The following is a 22,798-nucleotide window of genomic DNA, read 5'->3' as shown; positions in this document are numbered from 1 at the left end:
CAAACATTTTCAAAATAAAATATATCCTCATGTCGGGGCCCTACCGTCAGTGCTTTCAATTCAATTGGTATGAAAGAAAGCACTGTATTTTTTAAAGCTTACCAGGTGATATGAGTGTGTAGCCAGGATGGGGGCTAAGTCAGCCGAAGCTTTTGGCTCAAGACCCCATGCAAAACTAGGAAGGGAGCTGGGAGTCACTGTATTCTAGCATATACCCAAGGGTGCATATACCCAAGGGTCTAACCTCTGTAGGCTTTGGGGTCAATTCCCTTCCCAAGCCTGCCGATCATCGATCATAAGAATCGCCTTGCTAAAGGAGATTCCCACGCCCCTCCCTGAACCTATTGACTGACTCTTCAGGGAAGGAGTCTGGGAGTCTGCATGTCAATAAGCGTCTGGGAGACACGGCTCGCGGTGCCCAGAGAAGGCGCGCAGCGCAGGCACGCGCCGCCGCAGGACTGCCTTTCAGAGGCGGGCGCGGTGCAGCGTGCGGGTCTCCGTGGAGACGAGGGGCGGGGCTGGCCCGCGACGGCTGGGACGTCGGGGGCGGGGCGCGCGCCCAACGCCTAACGGCTGAGCCGAACCCAGTGGCCCGGGGCCGTCTCGCCGCTGCCATTCCAGCCCGCTCCCGCTCCGGGGACGGGCCTGGCCCGGCGGCTCGGACCTCTGGGGGCGGTGGGACGGGTGGGGCGAGGGAGGGAAGGGCGCCTGCAGGCGGCGGCGAGACAGAAGCGCAGGGTCCCTCGCCGCCTCTTCGGCAAAGGCCGTCGAGGGCCTCGGGCCCCCGTGAAACGGAGGGGCGGAGGGGGGACTATTGCACCCCCGCTCTGGAGAGGCACCGACTGAGGCAATAGCTAGGCACCCACCACTGCTAACCCCCCTAGAGTAGAGAAGGGCACGTCCGCTCGGGGGCCAGCACCAACACCTTGCCGGTGTGTCGCCGGAACCCTTTATCTTTTGTCCCCCAAAGGTCTCCCCGTTGACCCTGACCTCGGCCGTCGCTTACCCGAACTACGCCACATCCTCCCGGTTCTTTTTCAACCCTGGCGTTGAAACCCTCCCGTTCCCTGGACACAAAGTTGCCCCAGGTGGGCCCGTTCTGCCTCCGGCTGGGGTGAACGGCCACCTCGTGGCAATCCTGACCTGAGATGGGGGGTTCCGGGAAAGATCACCCCCGCCCCCGCCCCCCCAGACACCTGGTGTAATACTTGGGACAGAAAAGACCAGGACAAATCTCTGTACCCCGGAGGGGCCCTTTTTTTTTCTTCATTTATTCAAACAAATATTTATTGAGCATCTATTGTGTGCCACGTACAGAGGATTCCGTGATACACAAGGCAGATAAGCTGACTTTAGGGTGGGGCAGAGAAATGAGGATTAGAAACGCACAAACTCCCCAATAGTGAGACGTGCTATGACGAAAAACGTGGCAAAGTGTGGAGGATGGGGGGGGGAGTGGGTAACCCTACTTCAGATGGGGTGTTTAAGGAGGGTTTCCCGGAGAAGGTGACATTAACTTGAGTCACAAAAAGGGGCAATTTCCGTGAAAGTCTTCAAATTGAAGAGGGGAAACAGCACAAGGCACTGCGGTGGCCTGCGGCTTGGGTGTCCAAGGCATGGACAGAAAAGCCAGCAATGAAGGGGAGCCAGGGTAGAAACAGGAGACCAGCAGGGGACAGGACCACATCTGGCCTTCCGGGCTGTGGGGAGACGTTTGGATTTTACTCCGAGTGTGATGGGAAGCTGTCCACGTGTTTCGGCAGGGGTGGGCAAGATCCCACGGGGGCTTTGGGAAAAACTTGGCCTCTGTGAAGATCTGGCAACAGGGAGACCCACTTTGAGGCTTTCTCAATGTCTTGGGGCAGGGGGTGCAAGGCAGGCAGGTCCAGAATACAGTTTAGCGTCAGAGAGAGCTCAGTCCCTCTTCGTATTCTTCTCGAGGTCAAACACCCCCTTCAGCTGTTTCCAGTGAGGCATGGTTCTGGGGCCTGGGGCCGAGATGAACAGCCTTTATGGTTGTCTTTCACACCCAGGCAAGGGTGGCGCACAGCCTGATGCCCGCCCTCATCCTGTGGCCCTGCTCTCCCGTCCCCACGCCCAGCCAACTGGACAGATGGGGCAAGGGCACTGGACTGGTAATTAGATTTGGAGTAGAATCCGCATGCCCAAAGTGAGTCCTGCCTCTTCTCTGGACCTCAGCTCCGTCATGTAAAATGGGGGGGGGGGGGGGGGGGGGGCGGGACAGGGCAGATGGGACAAGATGTGGGCTAAGAACCCTCCCATTCAATCCCTTGATGGTCTCAAAAGCATTATTCAAAGCCCACCTCTTTCAAGAAAGATTACCTGAGGAGGGGGGGAGAAAAGGAAGGGAGCATATTTTTTGAGAGCTACTGATGTCAGGCTCCAGATTACACGTTAGTTTGGTTGGGTATTTTTTTCCCCCATCTTTAAATATATTTCTGAACCTGACTTACGGCCAAGAGTTAGATTCGTTTCTAGATTCTCATCATTCGATGCTACACAAGACAGCCAAGGTCTTGGAGGCAGGCGGACAGATAGGAAGCAAGTAAAAGCTCACGCAGCTGGAGAAACCTCATGAGAAAAGGAATCAGGATGACAGGATGGAGGGAGCCAGTGCGGATGGGGGTGGCAGTCGGGGGCGGGGGGGGGGCAGGCTAGCAGGACGCCTGGCGCCACTGCCGGCATGTCTGCAGGGGTGTGCCCGCCAGGAGAAGGAGCCCGCAGGGAGGGAGGGAGCACCGGCGGATAAAGTCGAAGAGGTCAGCGGGGCCTGGCGGAGTCGGGGTGGGGGGGTGGGGCGCCGGAGGGTCCCAGCAGGACAGCCACAAGCTCTGGTTTGCCTTTTAAAAGTTCCTCTGGCTGCCTCGTAAGTGGAGGAAGGACTGGATTGAATTTGGCCGAGGAGGGGGGCCATGGCAGGGCCAGGTGTACGTATGGTGGCCGTCCAAGCGGGACGCCTGTGCCACCAGCTACCTGGTGCAGCCGTAATGTCCCCACCCTTCAGGCCCCCCTCAGATAATGGCAATTAGGGAGCGGTCTGGTGTGAGGCCGCGCCTCATCACAGGAAGAAAGGGGCAGTTAACACGTTCTTGACTAGTAGAAAAGTTCAAGGTCCCCAAATGGGACAAGCAACGATGAAATAAAATTCTGTGAGCCTTGGAATTCTGTGAGCCTTGCAAAGGTCGCAGTAGGCTTTCCACTAGGGTTTTCAAAGGTGTCACAACTCTGTGGGGTCCCTGCCTGCTCTGCCAGGCAGCCCAGTGGGCTCAGTGCAGATACTTCGAGTTGTGACCTATGTAAGGTCAGTGCTGGGACAGGAAGCCAGACCAGGTTTGAATCCCATCTCATTCATTCAACAAATATTTACTGAGGGCCTACTATGTGCCAGGCCCTATGCAGCAGTGAGTTAGACAGGGCTCCTGCTCTAGTGGGAACAGGCAGGAGACAGGATAATCTCAGAAAGTGATAAGTGCTATAAAACAAAGTGCATCAAGTGTCTGGGGGGAGGGGAGGGGAGGCTACTTGCAATGGGGTAAACAGCAAATACCTTGCCATCTTTTTCTGGCCGGATGTCATTGGGGCATTGCCCAACCTTTCTGAAGCCTCAGTTTCCTCATCTGGACAGTGGAGGGACATGCACCTGCCACCCCCTGGAAACAGTCGATATTCGGGGAAAGCGTGGTGCCCAGGCTCCCAGCTGCTGAGCACAGGGCTGCAGCCTCCTCTTCCCCCCCCTCCCCCCCACCCCACCTCTTTAGGGCTTTCAGTTCTTCCCCAGGAAGAAAGTGTCCACTAACTGAGGTTGTTTGTGACAAAGGGAGATAAAGCCAAGATTCCCTTGCCTGCACCTCAGCCAACAGGGATTGCGCTGTAGGGGTGGCCAAAGCAGGCCACTGGTGCTGGTGGCCCAGGGAGACATGGGCAGGTGGTTTCTGCCTGTCGGCTTTTGTCCTCGTCTTCTGGATCACCCTCCAGAATTGTTTCTCGATCCTGTCCTAGCTCCCTGGGCCTCAAACCGAAGTTCTGGGGAAGAGATGTCCCCCCAGCTCCCTCCCCCCCAACTCCACACTCCCATCTAAGGAAACCAAGCCCTGCAGGGGCAGAGGCGAGGCCGCGGGTCCCGGAGCCTGAGCCAGGCCAGAGCTCCCTCTCGGAGCCTGTAAACTGACCCTTGGGTGGGGGGAAGAAGCGGGGCGGGGGGAGACCGGGAATGTACCCAGAAGCCCCCTGCCCCCCCCAAGGAAAGGGAATCCCCAGAAGGCTTTGGGCTGGGAGCTACCCTCTCCTCACTGGGCCTTTCCTCCCTAACGTTAACAACCCAGTTCCTCTCAGCTGCTCTCCTTGGTCCCCACCCAAGGGTGAGCCTGGGAGGGGACAGTTACTCAAGGGCGGAGCCTGGAGAAGCCATTTTCTAGTTTCCACTGCTCACTCCCTCCTTCAAATCCTCACCCCTGGTCCAGGCTCTCTGAGCAGCCCACATGCAGGCCCTGTGACGCACACATGGGCGGGAGGGCTGGACAGAGACCGCAGTTCCAACCCTCAGGATCCCCGGGCTGGGGATGCTGCTTGGGGGCAGGGGGAGGTGCAGTCAAGTGTAGGGTGAGCCCAGAGCAGCCAGGTGGGCGGCTGAGGCCACTGACAGGAATGAAGAATGGGACATGAACTTAGAAAAGCAGGCAGGAGGCAGACCACAGCCAGTCTCCGCCACAGCCCAGAAGAGAGGGCAGTGGGGGTGGCGAGGTGGGGGGACAGAGGCCCTGAGGAGTGATGGCAGCACCTGAGGTCGGGGCCCAAGGGAGGGCACGTGCACACCAGCTGGGGGTTACAAAACCTGAAAAGGAAGAAAAACGAATCCCGAGGGCCCAGCGCTCTCCCTGTGGGGTGGCACTCGTGCGTGGAAAAAGGCCCCAGGTGGGGACACAGCACGGCAGTAGGAAATGGTGGGGGGACATGCTCTTGAGGGCAACCTGGTCTCAGGCCACCAAGAGTTAGCAAATCTCTTGGACAGAGGAACCCCATTTACAGGACGAATCCTCTAGATCTTTCCAGGATAGCAAGGAAGGCTAGTCCCGGCTTGCACCGCACGTCCACCCACAGGGCTGGTGGAAAACACCCGGGCCCTGTTCCGAAGGCCAAGTTACACCTGGATGTGTCAGTGGAAACGTCCTGTTCAACAGAGTGGGAAGCACAACTGCGTGTGCGACAGGGAGCGGCGACACGAGGGCCCCCGTTCAGCCGCGGGCGCCTGCCAAGAGAGGGGCGGGGACTCGGTTTTCCCTCCGCATCCTTCCTTCTACACCGTTGGGTTTTATACCACGAACAACTTTATTGAGAAAAAATTAACGAGCTTTTAAAGAACTGGGGGGAGGGGCAAGGCGGCCTGGGGAAGGGCAGCGAGATTGCTGGCAGCGAGGGGCAGGCTGGGCCCCCACCCCCCTTTCCTCCTGTGCCCGCTGCTGGGTCCCGCAGCCTTCCGGCTTTTGGAGGACGGACGGAGGGGGCGGCTGGCTCCTGGAGACAAGGTTCAAATCTCCCATCACCCTCAATTCTTTCACCCTCGCGGCCTTATCTCTAGTGGTTGGGGATTCTTACTCGACACCCATGGTCCGCAGGTGCCTGGGGTGAAGGCTCCCCTAAAGGCCAAATGCAGACGTGTGCACGCGGTCCTGCCATCCCTTCTCCCTTAATGCCATTCCGAATGAAAACGGCACAAAGCTGTGTGAAGTTCCACAAAGGTCTGGTTTCTTCCACGAGAACTACTTACCTCCATTCTTAAAACAATGCGTACTGTATTAGAACCCTTCGCGGGGCTCACGCTTTGCCGGTGCCCTAAGCATGGGCCACCCGCACTTCAGAGCCTGCCCCCTGGCCTATCCCATTCCACCCGGCTCTTCCTTTACGCCCCACTCGGGCCTGGGGGGCCAGCAGGCTCCCTGCAAGCGGGGCCTCCGGGAACTCCAAGCTCTCTCGGTCCCCACGTCTCGCACCCTTTCAGCCTCAGCAGCGACTTGTCCACTCCTTTGATCTCTGGCCACTCTGCCCGGGTTCGTCTGACCCACGGACCCCTCGGAGCCCACTGCCCGGCCACAAGGGGCTAGGGGCCAGGGCCCCAACAACGTCCCCATTCAGGGTTTCACAATACACATTTGCATCTTAAAGGCAACCTTCCCCACCGTCTCGCCTGGTGAATTTCCCTTTGTCTCCACTTAAATGCTGAAAAGTACTTAATGCCTCTCTATTTACATTTAAAATCCCAAACTGGGCCCAGCCACCCTCCCTCCCAGCCCAGGCCTAGGCTGGAGCCAACCTCTCAGTTAAAAACCCTTTTTGGGGAGACTGATTCTTTGGCCTTCAACTGTTAACTCTCTGCAGCCGGCTCAAGCCAATGAGGCCTTTCCGGGTGAAGGGCCCTCAGAGGGCAGGGTCTCTGAACCCCATCCCTGAGGCTGGTGACTCCCATGCAGGTCTTCTGAAACCCTCCCAGGGGAAGGTGCCTCCATCCGAGCTCTAGTGTGTGTACCCCTTTCACAGATGACACTGAGGCTGACAGAAGCACAGGAGGGAACCTGCCCAGAGCCCGGGGTTTTGCATCCTAGACCCAGACTTGCCATCAGGCCCAGCAGACTCCTCTGCTGACACCCAGATCTCTGTTTTATGTCCCATCCTCCAGGCAGGCTGTATTCTTCCGGGTCCTCCCTTCTCTTGAGGACATCTCGGTTCGGCTGTCCAGACTCAGACTGCCAAAGCTGGAGGGTCATTCAAACTGCACACATCCAACCCTTTTTCACAAACTGGGGAACCAAGGCAGAGCAGTGGGGGGTGGGGGGCGGTGGGGGGCACAAGAGGTCTGGGGGAGTGCCCAGGGTCCAGGTCAAACCAGGAGCTCAAGGCTCCGGTCCGTGTCCCCGTTGGCTGCAGTACAGACAGCAATGAACAGGGGTACCCAGCAGGCAGGGTGTGGCCAGGGCTGGGATATGGCAGGGAGCAAGGCAGGCCCCACTCTGTTCTTACAGTTTTACACAAGCAAATAAGAATAGGGTCAGATGATGATGGTAAGCACATGATCAGAGGATGATAAAGCAGGATGATGTGATACAGGTACTTCAGCCAGGCTGGCGCGGAGGCTGCCCTGAAGAGGTAGGTATTCATGGATTGCAATCGAAATAAAGGCAGTCAGCAGCACAGCAAGTGCAAAGGCCCTGAGGTGGGAGTCCCCTGGGTCTGTGTGAGGAACACAAAGGCCAGTGTAGGGGCGCCTGGGTGGCTCAGTGGGTTAAGCATCCGACTTCAGCTTGGGTCATGATCTCCCAGTTCGTGAGTTCAAGCCCCGCGTCAGGCTCTGGGCTGATGGCTCAGAGACTGGAGCCTGCTTCAGATTCTGTGTCTCCCTCTCTCTCTCTCTCTGCCCCTCCCTGGCTCACACTGTCTCTCTCAAAAAAATAAACATTAAAAAAAAAAAAAAAAAAAGGCCAGTGTGGCTGAGTGCAGACTCCTCTTAAGTCTGATGAAAAGCCACTGGAGGCCTTCTCAACAGAGGTGGGAAGCAGGGGATCAGACTTCACATCAGCTGCTCTGCCTGCTGCTGAATGGAGAGGACTGGAGAGCGTGGGGGTGGGCTTGGGGAGGAACCTGTTTGGGGGTAGTAGCTGTGACAGGAAACTATGGGGTGAATGAGAGGGTGGAGGGAAAAAAAAAAACAGGGCGAGTCTATGCTTTGGGGCTAGGACTGCCTGGGAACCTTGGGGAGAGGAGCAGGTTTGCAAGAGAAAAAAACCGAGTTCTGTTTTAGCCAGGACGCAGAAGAGATGTGTCCAGACATCCCAGTGGAGACAGCGGCAGGCGGCTGGATGCCAGAGTCCTTTGGTCAGGAGAGAGACAGAAATGAGGGCCGACAGAAAAGGGGGTCAGCAGGGTATGGATGGTGTTTGGAGCTCCAGGATTGGATGAGCTCAACTAGAGAGAGAGAGAGAGAGAGAGAGAGAGAGAGAGAGAGAGAGGCCCTGGCCACTTCCATATGTTTCTTTTTCCAAATTTTGTCATGTTTCATTGGTTTGCTTGAGGCCTTCCCCACCTACGTTTCCATAGAGGGGTGATGGGGGTGGGGAGCTGTTAGGGAGGTATGGGGTTTGAGAAGCATCCCTGAAGGCTGGCAGCACCCCAGGCCTAGAATCCTGGCTAACTGGACATCCAGTGAGCCCCAGGCCTCAGTTTCCTCATCTGTATACCGAGGCCAGTGGGATGAAACCACTTGCGTGTCTGGCAGTTCCCAAAGCCCTAAAATTATTAGTCTCCCAGAGCCCTGGTCTACAGGTCCACAGGCAGTGCTCCCCTCCCCCACACAAACACCTGCTCCACCAGCAGGCCAAGGAGCCCACTAGGGCCGGTATGGACTCTGAGCCGTGTCTTCTGCACCCTCCCCACCGCCTGGGCCACACTGCCCTGCCTGTACGTATTCACTCCCTCCACTGGTTCCTTCTCCCCTCCAACCCTGGCCAGACCTCCCCCAGGGCTGGAGAACCTTCCCTCTGCCCCACACTGGCCACACTCCCTAAACTGACCAGGTGTTGGGGGTCTAGCCCATCTAGCAGAAAAACTGTTAACTCAGGCCCTGTTCTTTCTGCCCCCACCCAGGGTGAGTCCTCAGATTTTTTGAAGGGAAAGCTGAAGTCTGGACACATTTTTACCCGAAATCACCTGATTTTTTTAACCCTGGTGTTTTAAAAACCACGGGGCAAACCAGGCAGATTCCAGCCAGGGGGTCTCAAGGGCCGGAAGCTCACCCGTCCATTCTGATAGACTGATCCACTTTCTGAAGGGGCTGCACGGTGACCGACCAGCCCTTGTTTCTTGAAACTCTCTCTTCCTTAGCTTCCGTGATACCTGCCACACCTGGTTTCCTCCTCCCTCTCTGACCGTTCTTCCTCTGTCTCCAGTGGAGCACCCCTCCCTTTTCTACCATTTCCACATCCTCCTTTTTCCCTGTGCGATGACCCTAGGGAAGACACCCCTGACCCAGCCTGCTCCAGATTCACATTTCCAGCGACCTTCTCTCCCGGAATGGCTGGGCAAATTTCAGTCTGAGGATGTCCCTGCGGCCCATGTCGGGGTTCCACCAGGGGCGTCACCCTCTGCTCTTGCAGAGCCCCAAGCTCGAGCCTCTCTAGGCCAGGCACCTGGCGACCCCCCTCCACCTGATTTCCTTGGGCCGGCTCTCTTTCCGGTGTCCCTGTTCTAACCCTAACCCTGGGCCACCGGGTAGGGCCGCCATGCCCACCTCCCCCGGGGTGCCCTCTGCTCATTCTTGGATGGCTCCTGTTCCTGGACAGACACTCCTCAGGGGGCCGCAGCAGCTCCTTCTTCCTGCTTCTCGGTCACTGCACTGCATCCTCCAAGCAGCCCAGCCGGCACACACTTTGCATTTCCGGAACCTGTGGTTTTTGTGCTCAAGTCACGTGCAGTTTCTGCAAGACCTTTGCAAGACCACCCCAGCAAGACCTTTCTGCTCCCCAGGGCCGCCCCCAGGGCTCAGCTCTGTGGCACTTTCAGAAGCCCCTCTCAGTCAGGAAATTCCGGGGGGTCTTTTCTCACTTTGGCTGAGGTCTCAGGCCCCAAGGTTTTCCTGGCCCTTGACAGACAGTCCACTCAGGGGGCTCCTCATTCCTGGAAGAGGGGCTTGGCCTTCTTTGCGGGGACCTGTGATTATCTCCCCTCCCCTATGGGCCGTACTCACTGCCCTGGGAGTGAAGCCCTTCCTGGCTCCCAGCGACTGACACCCCCCGCCCCCCCCCCCTCAAAACCACTCTCCGTCTCACCTTTTCCTAGCTTCAATTTCTTCCTCTCCTGGACCTTATTCACTAGCTTGTCAGAGGGCAAACGGGGTCTGTGCTTGGGGGTGTGCGCCAACAAGAGGGGACTCTTGGGGCAGAAGGCCCAGAACACCCCCACCCTGCTTTTCCGGACTTGAGGGCCTCCAGCTCTCTCCACCCTGAAACCCCAATTTTCTACGTCCCGTCCCACCCACCCACCCCTCCATGCTCAGGCCTAAAATCACTTACCCCAAAGGGATCAGCTCTCCTCTCTGGGTGTCTTCCCATGGTCTCAGCTTCCCCAAGCAGAGGCTTCTTTGGCTTCAAGAAAGACCGTCCGGCGCCTCCTCCGCACCCGCGACACTGGACCCCGCCCAGCTCAGGGCCGCCAGACTTGCAGGAGCCTCTGCGGAGGACTTCGCCTGTACCAGGAGGAAGGAGCCGGGCGAGCGGTCTCCAAGACCCGCTCTCAATCGCACTCTCGCGACGAGAATGGGAGGGGTGTGGCCGGAGCAACTCCCCTCCCCCATCCTGTCCGAGAACTCCTCCGGGGGTCGCACCCCGACATTTCGCTCAACCTGCTCCACCGTGGAGCCGACATTTGGCTTTGGGGGGGGGGGGGGGGAAACCGTGGCGGCTACTCGCGCACCACAAAATGGGGCACTTGGAGCATCAGCGCCAGTGGGGGTGGGGGGCTAAGAAATGTCCTCAGAGAGACACCTGCGGTCGTCCCCCACGTCCTCCCGGGCGGTGCCCGGGCCCCTTAGGCCTAACAAGACCCCGGGCGCACAGCTGGAGGGCGCCTCCAGCCGGCGTCCCCTCGGACTCGGGTGGAGACCCCCCTCGAAGATGTCCTAGCACACTTCACATTGCCCCAGCCGACCACGTGAGGGCGTGCCCTGTGTTAGTTCGGACAAATTAAAGCTCGTCCTGCGGGCAGGCCTGGGGCCCCCTGGACGCGCTCGGGGCTTAGGTGGCCGCGGCGCACTCTTGGCTGCCGGCCGCAAAGCTCCGCGCCGCGCGGCCTCCCCCGGGGCCCGCGCTATTCGCCTCCAAACCGGGTGCCCCCCTCCACTCGCGCTCCCGCAGCCTAGGGTGCACCCCTCCGTTCCCCTTTGTCGAGCCCTTCCCGGGCGCAGGCCGCTTCTCCGCTGCGCCGCAGGCTCGGGCCCTGTCCGGGGCGCTCGGCGGTGGGCTCGGTGGCGCCCGGGAGGCGCTGCCCGGGAAGCCAGAGGCCGAGGAAGGGGCTCCAAGAAGCACAAGTTGGCGCTGGCTCCAGACCAGGCTGTTGTTGTTCTCAACGTGGTCCGCCACGGAGCTATAAAGGCGGAGCGGAGCGCCCTCCTCATCAGAGCGCAGCGCGCACGCCCAGCGAGCTCCGGCGGCAACGGTGGTAGCGGCAGCAGCGGCGCTCCCTCGGCCGATTTCCTCGCTCCTGCAGGGTCCCGGCTCCGGCCCCCTCCGCCCCGGCCCCTCCGCTCCGGCTCCGGCTCCGGCCCCGGCCCCGGCCCAGGACCCCCGATCCGGCCGGCCCGGCCCCCACCCCAGCCCTGCCGCCCGGCCCCAGGCCCGGCCGCGGCCGCTCCCGCCTGGAGCCGCCGCGCGCCCCCAGTCCCCCGGCGCCCCCTCGGCCCCTCGCCTTCCTCTTCCCGGCGCGGCCCCCGGGCTTCCGCGCCCCGCCCGCCACCAACCCGCTCGCCACCATGTCTGTGGAGCTCGAGGAGGCCCTGCCGCTGACGACCGCCGAGGGGGCGGCCAAGAAGGCGGCCAAGGCTGGCGGCTCGGCAGCGCTGTCCCCGTCCAAGAAGAAGAAGAACAACAAGAAGAAGAACCAGCCGGGCAAGTACAGCCAGCTGGTGGTGGAGACCATCCGCAGGTTGGGCGAGCGCAACGGCTCGTCGCTGGCCAAGATCTACACGGAGGCCAAGAAGGTGGCGTGGTTCGACCAGCAGAACGGGCGCACCTACCTCAAGTACTCCATCAAGGCGCTGGTGCAGAACGACACGCTCCTGCAGGTGAAGGGCACCGGCGCCAACGGCTCCTTCAAGCTCAACCGCAAGAAGCTGGAGGGCGGCGGCGAGCGGCGCGGAGCCACAGCGGCCGCCACCGCCCCGGCGCCCGCCGCGCACAAGGCCAAGAAGGCGGCCCCGGGCGCGGCCGGCCCCCGGCGCGCGGACAAGAAGCCGGCCAAGGGCCAGAAGCCCGAGAAGCGCTCGCACAAGAAGGGCGCCGCCTCCAAGAAGGACAAAGGCAGCAAGGCTAAGAAGGCGGCGGCCGCCGGGGGCAAGAAGGTGAAGAAGGCGGCCAAGCCCAGCGTCCCCAAGGTGCCCAAGGGCCGCAAGTGAGCTCGCCGGCCTGCGGGGTCTTTCCGGTGTTCGGTTTTTCTACCCCAAGTGTATGTAGGTTTTTGTACGGTTGCCGGCCAGGCCACCGCCGCCCCTGCTCTGAGCCGCACGGAGGGCCCGGGGCTCCCTCCATCCCTTTTCCTGCCCCCCCTCCCCCGCCGCCGTAGCGGTTTTTTGTTGTTGTTTTTGCTTTAGATTTTTGAAACGGCCAGGCGACGCCCCTATTGGCTCTCGCCCTTGGCAACGGCTGTCTCCATGGTAACCGGCCCCTAGGCGCCAATGGCCGAGGCCGCGCCTGCCTGCCAGGGCGGGGGCCGCGGGTTGGCCGGGCCCTGGTGCGCTGAGACGCCGCCGCCGCGCCGCCCTTCCCCACTCCCCACCCTCCGCCTTTGGGTGCGCGACAAACAATCGCTCGGGGCGCGGGGCCGCGCGGCCTTCCTTTCCTCCCGTTGGCCTTTTTGGGGCACAATAAATTGTTTAAACCTTTGAACCGCTCTCGTTTTCTTCCGAGTGGAGTAGGGATGGGTGCGGTCGGCGAGCAACTTGGGTTGGATGGTGGGTCCCAAGGGTCTTGGGTACCCCGGATGTTAGCTAGGTAGGCCTGGAGTTCTCCGTGAGGGGTGGAAACTGCGGGGAGGGGGCGCCTGGCTGATGCCGGAAGGAGCCTCAAGGGACTGATCTCTAGTGTGCGGAGGTGGAAACATGCTGGAGATAGGCTGGTCCGGTCCCCGACAGGGGGTGGGGAGAGGGGGAGGGGACAGCCATGGCTTTTTGGGCTTACTGGTCAGGGCCCCCCAGCACGTACGAGGTCCCACCAGGCTGAGCCTTGGCAGAGGTTAGTTATTCCGAATTCACTGAGACTTTGTGTTGATGTGAGAGGGATATTGGAAATGTGGAGGCCTCGGGCTCTGGCACACTGAGCACAACCCGAGGTGTGGCCTGAGCAAGGCACGGATCCTCAGCTCGTTGGTTCATCTGGAGTGCACACGCGGGACCCCGAAGGATTCCTGGACAAGTTGGAAAGTGTGACCCTGAGCCCTGGGACACTCTGGTGTCCAGCATATGGAATAGTTCTTAAGGCCGTTTGAGCCTTTGACAGATGTTCCTATGAGGACAACCCTGCCAAAGGAGGGCTCTGGAAGCTAGGGAATGTTCTAGAACAGTGCGTGTGTACATGTACCAAACTGGGTAAGCCTGGGCTGGGGTTAGGTGAAAGATGGAGATGATCTCTGTGTTAGTGTTAGAGACTAGGAGAGGGGAGGGAGCATCACTGGAGAAGCGCCCCTGGCCTGCTGGTATCCCGGAGCAGGGCTTGGCAGCCACTACCCTCCCCCTGCACACAGAGTGGGGGGTCACAGAGCAAACACTTCAGCCATCTGTCACCCTGCAGATCCTTCCATACAGGGTGAGTGGCCACTCCACTTGCTCTTTCAGTGTCTTAAAGTCGGTGGGGGCTCCTCCCTGCTACCTCCTGCCTCAGGGACAAGTCCCAGACACGTCCCTTGGCACATCATTGCTCTCTAGGCAGAAGGTTTGAGGACAAGGTGCCCCTCCATCTACTAGCCTGGCTGTGACTGTTCTGATTCTGGGGAACTGGGGGTGTCCAGGAGGGAGGAAGGAGGCCTGGGTTGGGACCTATGTGGGACTATGGTGGGCCAGGGCTGACCATTCACTCACCCTGCCAGCCCATGCCCTGGCCACTTGCCTTTCAGTAATGGCTTCATCCATTTTGCAGCTTTGACTGGGGGGTGGCACGGCCAGTGCCTTGCTACAGGATCATTGAGCCAGCCCAGCTCCTGTCCCATACTGCCTGCAGGGCCACCTGAGAGGCTGCCAGCAGCTAGAGGCCAGGACAGGCCCCGGCCTACCCAGGATTCTGGGGGGGATGGTTCTCCTGACCAGCTGAATGTGATCTCTGATTCCACATCCATTCCCTAGACCAGAAACCCAAGCCCAGATGCCACCTGGCCTCACCCCAGTTGTCCAAGAATCAGTCTGAGGCCAGGGCCTGGGACTTAGCTTTTCGATCAGCTCCCAGGTAACAGGTTCTGAGACAGTTCAGAAGGGCTGCTACAGGGGCCATGAGCAGGGGGACACTGTACCTTCCTGTGCAACAATTCACACTGAGCTCCATCCCTTCTGAGTCCTTCCTAACCAAAGCCCCCCCACCCCCAACAGTCTATCCTTTGCAGACATCACCGGAGCTCCAGGGCCCCAAAATGCCCTTCAGGTCCTTTTTATTCAACACCTCCTTTCCGTGTTTCCCAGCCAAACCCACCCTCTGTTGCTCATACCATCTGGCTCCCCCAGTGGCCTCCTGCTTTGATGCTTCCGCCCCACCTCCGTCCTGTCTCCTGTCTCCATTCCATGAACACTTGGGCCTCTGGCTGTCCTCTCCATCCTAAGGCCTGCCTTATATAGCCCATGGACCAGCCCTCCACCGGGCAGGCCTCCCACTCTATTAAAGGATATTGTAATATTTTTCTGATGACCCAAACCCCCCTACTTTCAGGCCACATGGCTCTGGATTTCTCCATGAGGGTCATGTGACTGAGGACCTGGCCAATGAAGAGCGTTCCACTGTTCACTTTGCCACAGCCATTGGGTCAGAAATAGGTTCTTTAAGGCAGTGAGTTGAATGAGTGTCAATCCTGGCACTCTTCCCAGAGCTACTGAAAAAGAGGTGCTCCCTCCCCCAGGTAGGGACAGGAGGCCAGAGTTACCAGTAGCCATTTTTGTCAGTACACAGGGAGAGCCCATGTGACAAAAGAACCCCAACTGAGAAAGTTGGAACCACAAGATGGAGACAGATAATCTGAGGACATTAACGGAGCCTCTGGATCCAGCCATGCCTGAAGCTAGTTAGATCTGACTGCCACGTGAACTGATACATTGCTTTCTACGTAAGCTCATTTGAATTGTTTTTTTGTCGCTTGCAATCTGGTCTCTCACACCTTTGACCCACTTTACCCTCCCATGCTCACATCCTGGACACCTTGTCATCCCTTTAAATTGTTCTTCTGAAAGGACTTTCCCAGTGTCCCACCGTCTACCCACAGGCCCTTCCCCTCCTCTCTTCTCGGGGTGCTCACTCAGACCCTTCAAGCTGAGCTGCACCTTGGGGTGGGGCCCACATCTCTGACCTGCACCCCAAAGAATGGATGGCCGTAAGCAGCCCCATGTGAACACTCTGTATGTGGCCAGCACTAAGGCAAGCTGCACAGGTCTCCTCTCAGCCTTGTGACAGTCCCAGTGAGGGGAGTGTTTAAAAGCTTGTCATGTGGGTTTGGAGCTGAGACTGGGAAGGCTGTATTTCCTGCCCTGACACCACACTCAGCTCCTGCATGGGACTGAGGAGCCCGGGACCCAGCATTTACCTACTGTGTCTTTTAGACCTCACTTCAAAGACTCTCAATTCCAGGTGAACCTTGGAGGCTCATGACACTGGGAGGCTCTGGAGGAGGGCTTCCTGGGGCAAGTGACCCTGGTGCAGTGAGGAAGCAAGGGACCAGGTGTATTTGCTTATCTGCAAAATACAGGCTTAGCAATGGCCCCAGCCTGGTCTCCTCTCTGCACCCTTTGATAGGGATGGGGGTTGGGTGGGACCAGGTCCCTGGAGGCTGAGGCCAGCTTTCTGGATCTTGTCCACCATGTCTTTTGTTCTGGGCAAGACTGTTCTCCCCATTTCTCAGTTTCCTTGTCTCTAAATGGAACCAAGAAAGATTTCTTTTACTCACCCATCTGTTAACCAGGGGGTCCAAACACACTGCCTATGGCCGGGGTCTCCAGGATTTCCCTCCCTTCTTCCTCTCGTGGGGCTGGGACCTGCCTCCCTTTGATCTCCTCAGGCGGAGGGGGTGGTACTCAGGTCTGCCTTCTGGGTCCCTAGATGCAGCTTCTCTCTGGGCCCAGGACAGCCTTGAAGACACTGGAAAGGCCCCTTTGCAGGCAGTGCAGGCCTTAGTGACCACAGGATGGGGTCTCCACTGACTGAACAACCTAGCTGAATCCGTCCCTCTGCCAGGGCAAGGCTTAGTACTGAGCACAGAACCTGATGGGGGTGAGGGACTTGAGCACTCAGCACAAGGTCGGGGGTGGAGGGGTGCTGCCATCCCTCTGTCCCAGGCATCACACTTTGGGTGATACAGCCAGAGGGCCCATTAGCTGTACTAGCAGCTCCATTAGTCCTGAGGCAACAAAGAGGCCCTGGGGTCTTTCGTATGGCCTAGTCTATGGTCACTCATTGAGCACACACTGGCTGAGGAGGCAGGGATCTGCTTCCTGTTCTTGAGGAGGATGCACAGGACACACAAACCGGCAGCTCTGGGGGATCGACAGTCCAGGCGGGAGCAGCAATGACACAGGCCCCCAGTGTGACAAAAGCTCCTGAGTCTGGGGAACGGTGAAAGCAGCAGGTACACTGACAGGCACGAGGCAGGAGTTAGCAGGGCTTCAGGGTCCCCGCTCAGTCAGAGTTCGGTGGGGAAGCAGAACCGGAGGGCTAGTGGCACTGACACACCCATACACCGGATCAGTTACAGGGAACTGGCTTGCACACTTGCGGGGCCGATGAAACAGTTTCCAGGAGGCTGGATCACCGTGACAGAGGCTGGAGCCGGAGGTGCCCAGGCAGGAGGGGAAGCTCGTGAGCAGGCTGAATCCGCACAAGCTGGAACGCCAGGACAGACCAACTTGTGTTGGTTCCTGGTGCCTCTGACCTTGGCGATGACGGTACCCTGTGGAAGCTGAGACCCTTTGTCAGAGTTAACCATGCACACCCCTGAGTCAGCAAGACCGAAGGAGAATCCAGGGAAAGTCGTCATTGGTGCTGCCTCACACCAAGGAGGTAAATCAGCAGATCGGCAACCACAACGATGGCTTCCTTCCAAATCTGGCCAGAATCCACCTTGCGGCCCACCCTACAGGAAACACACAGAGAAGGGAATTGTGGGAAATGTAGTTCGGCCTAGCCCAGTTGGACACAATACAAAGCCATCGCAGTTCCCCATTACAAACTGGGCATGCATGGAAGGCGGGTGAGGAGGGACAAGACCAGGGGTCTCTAACACAGATGTGCATGGGCACCAGGCCAGGCAGGGCGGTCTGGCCAAGTGGAGGACACAGACCCCACCTGAAGACAGGAAGTGACGACCAGTTCTGCTGACTGCTTCCCGTTTTTTCAGACCGTGTTAGAAGCACCTCCTGACAATGTGTCTGAAGATGCGGCTTGGGCCATCCAGGGGGCTTGGGAGGGTGCCTCAACCTGCCAGTGGTCCCACATGGGGCTAAGTCATCAGAAGCACCTGCTGAGAATTTTTTACGTAGAAACTATGCACTTTTTGGGTGTGAAACCTCCCGCTTGTGAAATGTGGGTTTAACCAAAAAAAATACTCCACAAACGCCCAACCATCAAGACGACTACTTAAAAAAAAAAAAAAAAAAAAGCGTGGGCGAGAATGTGCAGAAATTGGAACCCTTGGACACGGTCAGTGGGATTGTGAGATGGGTGTAGCTGCTGAGGACAACAGTATGGAGGTCCCTCAAAAAAATTACATGTACCATCGTCATATCATCCAGCAATTTTACTTCTGGGTATAGGCCTGAAAGAATTGAAAGTATCAGCTCAAAGAGATGTGTACAGCCACGTTCACAGCATTTTGTCCACCACAGCCAAGAGGCGGAATTCACACAAGCGCCCACCGCCTGGCGAATGGATAAGTAGAATGTGGCGTATCCATCCAACGGAGTGTTACCCCACCTTCGCAAGGGAGGAGATTCTGACACAGGCTACGACGTGGATGAAGCTTGAGGACATTATTCGAAATATAGTAACCCAGTCACAAGAAAGACAGGTTCTGTATGAGTCCACTTACATGAAATATGGTCAAAACCAGAGACAGGAAATTGAGTGGTGGTTGCCAGGGACCGGACGGTGGACAGAAAAGGGAGTTGTTTACCGGTTACAAAAGTTTAGTTTTGCGAGATGCAAACGTTGCAGAGATCGGTTGCGCGACAACGTGAATACACGTAGTGCTACCGAAATGGTTAAGATGGCAAATTTTATGTTACGTGTATGTTACCACAATTGAGAACAAATAGATGCGAGATGGGCCAAACAAAATCACATGTGAGCTCAGGGGGCCCACGATTCCCCGCCTTTTGAGATCATCCAACTTGATCTTCTGTGAGGGCCCCTTCTGGCTGCTTCACAAGACAAGAAGTAATGAATGGTGGTGCCGTGATGGAAACTAAGCCAAAGGAAGCTATAAAGTGGTGAAAGCCAGAGACCCAGCCTGCCCCCACCGCAAGTCTGCACCAGGGGTTACGCCCTCTCCATACAGGATTGGCATTAGGATTCCAGAGCCTCGTGCAATGCACCGTGCAGACACATGCTTCCAGAGGCCCTTTTTCTTCCCCACCTCCTCTTACCTCTCCCAGCGCCTGTCTTCTGGCTGCCTCCATTAGGGGCCAGGAGTGTGGCTTTGGGGCCCTGCCCCAGCCTGACTGCCCTTGAAAACTTTTCGTGTTGTTCAGCTTAATCGTCCAACCCCTTTCACCGATGCCCCAAGCTCCTCCAAATAGTCCTTCCTCTAGCTTCTGCAGCCCACCAGGTGTTGCCTGGGAAGTCTGCAGCATGCCTCTCCTCCCTGGAGTCCTGGATGCAAAGGGAGATCCTCATCTTTCTCTACATGAGGGGCTCCAGCCCAGGGGTAGGTTCTGGTGTCCCAACAACCAGCATCTGTTGCTCTGGGCTCCTAGGAGTTCAACTGTGAGTACCCACTCTCCTGATTCACAGATGGGCAAATGAAGTCTCTGAGGAGCCAAAGGACTTTGTCAATTTTTTAAAAACATTTTTTAACGTTTATTTATTTTCAAGAGACAGAGAGACAGAGCGTGAGCAGGGAAGGGGCAGAGGGATGGAGACACAGAATCTGAAGCAGGCTCCAGGCTCCGGGCTGTCAGCACAGAGCCTGACGCGGGGCTTGAACTCACAAACTGCAAGATCATGACCTGAGCCGAAGTCGGACGCTCAACCGACGGAGCCACCCGGCGCCACTGTCAATTTTTTTTAAACATTTTTTTTTCATGTTTACTTATGTTGAGAGAGAGAGAGAGAAAGAGAGCGTGCACGCACAAGTAGGGGAGGGCCAGAGAGAGAGGAGAAAGAATCCCAGGCAGGCTCCATGCCGTCAGCACAGTGCCCAATGTGGGGCTTGAACCCACAAAACTGTGAGACCATGACCTGAGCTGAGACCAAGATTCAGACACTTAACTAAGCTACACAGACACCCCTGGACTTTGTCAATTTTTCACTGGGGACCCCCCTATACAGCCTAAGGCAAAGTTCCTTTCCCCAAGGAATGACCTCCCACCCTTCCCACCACTTGCTTCTCACTCTGGCTGCGAAGGGGGAGGGAGGGTATACAGGCCGAGTGAGGATCTAGGAGTCTGAGGCCACCCATTACTATCTCTGGTTCCCACCACCAATCCATCCTCCGGGTGTTTGCAGCAGCAAACAGGAGCTTGTCCAGACTCTCTAAGTTTGAACACCTCTCCCAGGTCAGGAGCCCCTTGGATATGTCCTCAACTTAACCTATGCCTAGCTATGTGTTCTTGACCAAGCCCTTCCCTTGCCCCAGTCTGTTCTACCTCTACATGAAGCACGTTGGGCTTTAGGAACACAGGCTTTGTACTAGGAGATGGATCTAGATGGATTGCAGATGGGGGCAGATACCTGTCTATTAGGACCTGGAGTACTAGGGACCCTCTGCCTCTTCTAAGGCTACAAGAGGAGGGAAGAATCCCCTAAGGCCCGGACCCAGGCCCGGTCACTGCACAGGTAAAGCAGGGGTAAGGGGAGCTGCCACTGGGGGGCCCAGCCAAGGGGCCAGACAGATTTTAGGGCTGTCCCACCTGCCCCAGGAAACAGCTGGGGCCCTGGCCTGACTTGGCCACATCAACTGGGAGGTGAAGGCTGTCCTCTTTGTCCCTCAGATTTATTCTTTAAAAGCAAAGGACAAGAAGAGGTGTTCCACTGCTCTAAGTAAGCAAGGTAAATATTGGCAAAAGGTGGGATTCATATGTCCCTGAAATAAGTGAAAATCTGTGGAGAGCAATTTGGCAATACCTATGAAGGCTGCTGACCCAGCCAAGAAAAAAAAAATTTGCAGAACGAAATGCCCAAGAAGATAACCATTTTTGAAAACCTGAAAATCACAAAATATGTTATCAGGTACATGAATGTGCTTTTAACATCACATTTATTTGCAAGTAAACCTGAGTGAAAAGGATACATGCGCCTGAGGACATTCTGTCATCTGACTTCAGCTCTGGTCATGATCTCTGGTGGGTTCAAACCCTGCATTGGGCTCTGTGCTGACAGCTCAGAACCTGGAGCCTGCTTTGGATTCTGTGATTCCATGTCTCTCTCTCTCTCTCTCTCTCTCTCGCCCTACCCCGCTCCTTCTCTCTCCCTCAAAACTAAAAATTAAAAAAGAAAAAAGAAAAAAAGAAAAGTCCCCACCACAGTGATTTCCAACACTGACAAATAGTGGAGATGGTAACAAAAAACAAAGGGAATTTCATTTTTGTTGCTTATTAAATTTGAAGCAAATATGACAAAATAGTCGTAACAGTCAATCTCTGGTTACATGTATTTTTAAATTTCTTGGTAATACTAACAACCAAAAGCCCACGCAAATCAGCCCAAACAAAACGAGGTCACAGTGAAAACGCCCCCGCCTGCAGGGTGCAGGAAGCCGGAGCGCTAACCACCCAGGGCCAACTCCGCCCCCTCAGCCGGAAGGGAGGCCGCTCCAAAGAGGAATTTGGAGAGCGGGGGAAGGCGGGCCTCCGCTGTGGTCTGGGTTCCGAGACGACCGACTAGCCCGTGCCCCGCCCCCGCGCAGCTCCCCGCCCCCCCTCCCAACTCGAAGGCGTGCCGCGCGCTCTCATTAGCAGGAACAGCGCCGGAGCTCCCCTCTGATTGGTGAGAATTGCGATCCTTGATTTGCATAGGGCTTGGAGCCAGCGCCCCCGCCTCTCGCGGGCTGCGTCTGCGCGGTGGTCCAATCGCACTGGGCGGCCTGCCACCCGCGGAGCGCGATGGGTCCGCCCCGCCCTTCCTCCGCCTCTCGTCGGCCCACTTCCGTGCAAAGCCGAGCGCGGCGTTTTGTGCTCCTGGTCTCCCTGATGCCCCATAGAGGAAGTAGCGGAGCGGCCCTAGCGCTCTTGGAGATTCTTCTGTGCCCCATCCTGTGGGAGGGCCTCTCCTGTCTCACCAGCGCCCCGCGCTTGTTCTCCATGGTCCGTGCACCCTCTTCTTCCCCAGAGGTTTGCTGGAGACCCCACTGACAGCGGCCCTCTGGCTTTTCCAGTCCCTTGGATATAGGCGCTAGGCGCGCGCGCACACCCACACCCACAATTGCCAGGTGTGGTTATCTGTCTAATGCAGGCCGCTTCTTGCCCAGGGTGGGGCATGTAGTAAGTGCTCACATTCACCTAACAAGTACTTAAACACCGACCATTAACACTGGGAGAAAATAACGGTGAAAAAGCGGCCCCTGCTTTCACAGAACTAATCATCTGGGTGGGGAGAGGTTAATAGATAACCATTCTAAATAATTATAAAGAAGGTTCAGTGCCAAGGAGGAGTCTGCAGAGTAAATCACAGGGGCTCTGACCAGGCTGGGGCGGATGGTCAGCCCTGCTCCGGTCCCCAAGTCCATGTCACCCTTGTACCCTGCTCTGCTCTGAGGCTGGGAATCTGGATAGGGCTTGGTGGGCTGTGACGGGGGGCTTCTCCTCAACCAGATCCTATGCTCCCTGTGGTCAGGACAGAGTTTTGGCCTCTACAGTATTCTCCCCCTAGTCCCCTGTGTTCGGCAAGCACCCAGGTTGGTTTTAAGCTAAAGGATTCACAGGGGTGCCTGGGTGGCTCAGTTGGTTTAAGCGTTCCAACTCTGGCCCAGGTCATGATCTCACAACTGGTGGGTTTGAGCTCCGCATCAGGCTCTGCTGACAGCTCAGAGCCTGGAGCCTGCTAAGGATTCTGTGTCGCCCTCTCTCTCTGCCCCTCCCCTGCTCATGCTCGGTCTCAAAAATAAATAAAAAAACATTAAAAATTTTTAAGCTAAAGGATTCACAAAACTTACAAGTATTAAGAATAAAGAGACTTAATAAAGAACATTCCCTAACCCCCACTGAATCTTCTTACTATTTCTAAGAAAGCAGTTTTATCCACAGAAAGCCCCAGTGCTCCACATTTGTGACAAAGTCCATTCCCTAGGACTGATCCTAGAAGAAAACAGTAAGATCCAGAACTTCCCCTAACAGCAGCATTTTCTGGAATGTAGACAGTTTATCAAATATAATTTATTCAGAAAAAAAGACAACGTCTTAAGAACTTAATTCCAAAAGCTGGTAGAAAACAGCCTTTTGTAAGCAGTACCAGGTCAGGGCTGAGAATTGCCAGCAGGGTCCACCAGTCAAACCAGCAGAGGGCCACAGCCATAAAGCCCCTTATGCACTGATGGTGGTGGCCCCTCCTCTTTGTAGGCTGCCCATTTGCCCCCCTGTGGGTTCATGGTGCAGGCAGGATAGCTACTCATTCATAAACCCACAACT

At 57.1% G+C, this 22,798-nt stretch overlaps 2 protein-coding genes across 5 annotated transcripts in view; one reads left to right on the top strand and one right to left on the bottom strand.

The window, feature by feature from the left end:
• Positions 1-1,237: 1,237 nt before the first annotated feature.
• HMCES (5-hydroxymethylcytosine binding, ES cell specific) overlaps positions 1,238-22,798 on the bottom strand; it is a 39,801-nt gene continuing 18,240 nt past the window's right edge. For 2 of the 4 annotated variants that reach the window (XR_006593990.1, XR_006593989.1), the window contains exons 7-8: positions 10,077-17,091; positions 1,238-9,449 (exon numbers count right to left, since the gene is read on the bottom strand). The gene's annotated coding sequence lies outside the window, so the exon portion shown is untranslated. The remainder of the gene's footprint in view (positions 9,450-10,076; positions 17,092-22,798) is intronic. The other 2 variants (XR_006593991.1, XR_006593992.1) reach the window with 2 other exon arrangements.
• On the top strand, positions 11,531-12,662 carry LOC111559457 (histone H1.10). Its single transcript, XM_023250072.2, has one exon. It carries the CDS (start codon positions 11,531-11,533, stop codon positions 12,170-12,172), a length of 642 nt encoding a protein of 213 aa, XP_023105840.1. The 3' UTR covers positions 12,173-12,662.

Source organism: Felis catus, chromosome A2, assembly GCF_018350175.1.
Source record: "Felis catus isolate Fca126 chromosome A2, F.catus_Fca126_mat1.0, whole genome shotgun sequence".
NCBI lineage: Eukaryota > Metazoa > Chordata > Mammalia > Carnivora > Felidae > Felis > Felis catus.
The sequence above is the reverse complement of the archived record's forward strand: the minus strand, read 5'-3'. Positions and strand labels throughout refer to the sequence as shown.

Coding starts and splice junctions, on each gene's coding strand:
- LOC111559457 (XM_023250072.2), top strand. CDS start 11,531: ATGTCTGTGGAGCTCGAGGAGGCCCTGCCGCTGACGACCGCCGAGGGG.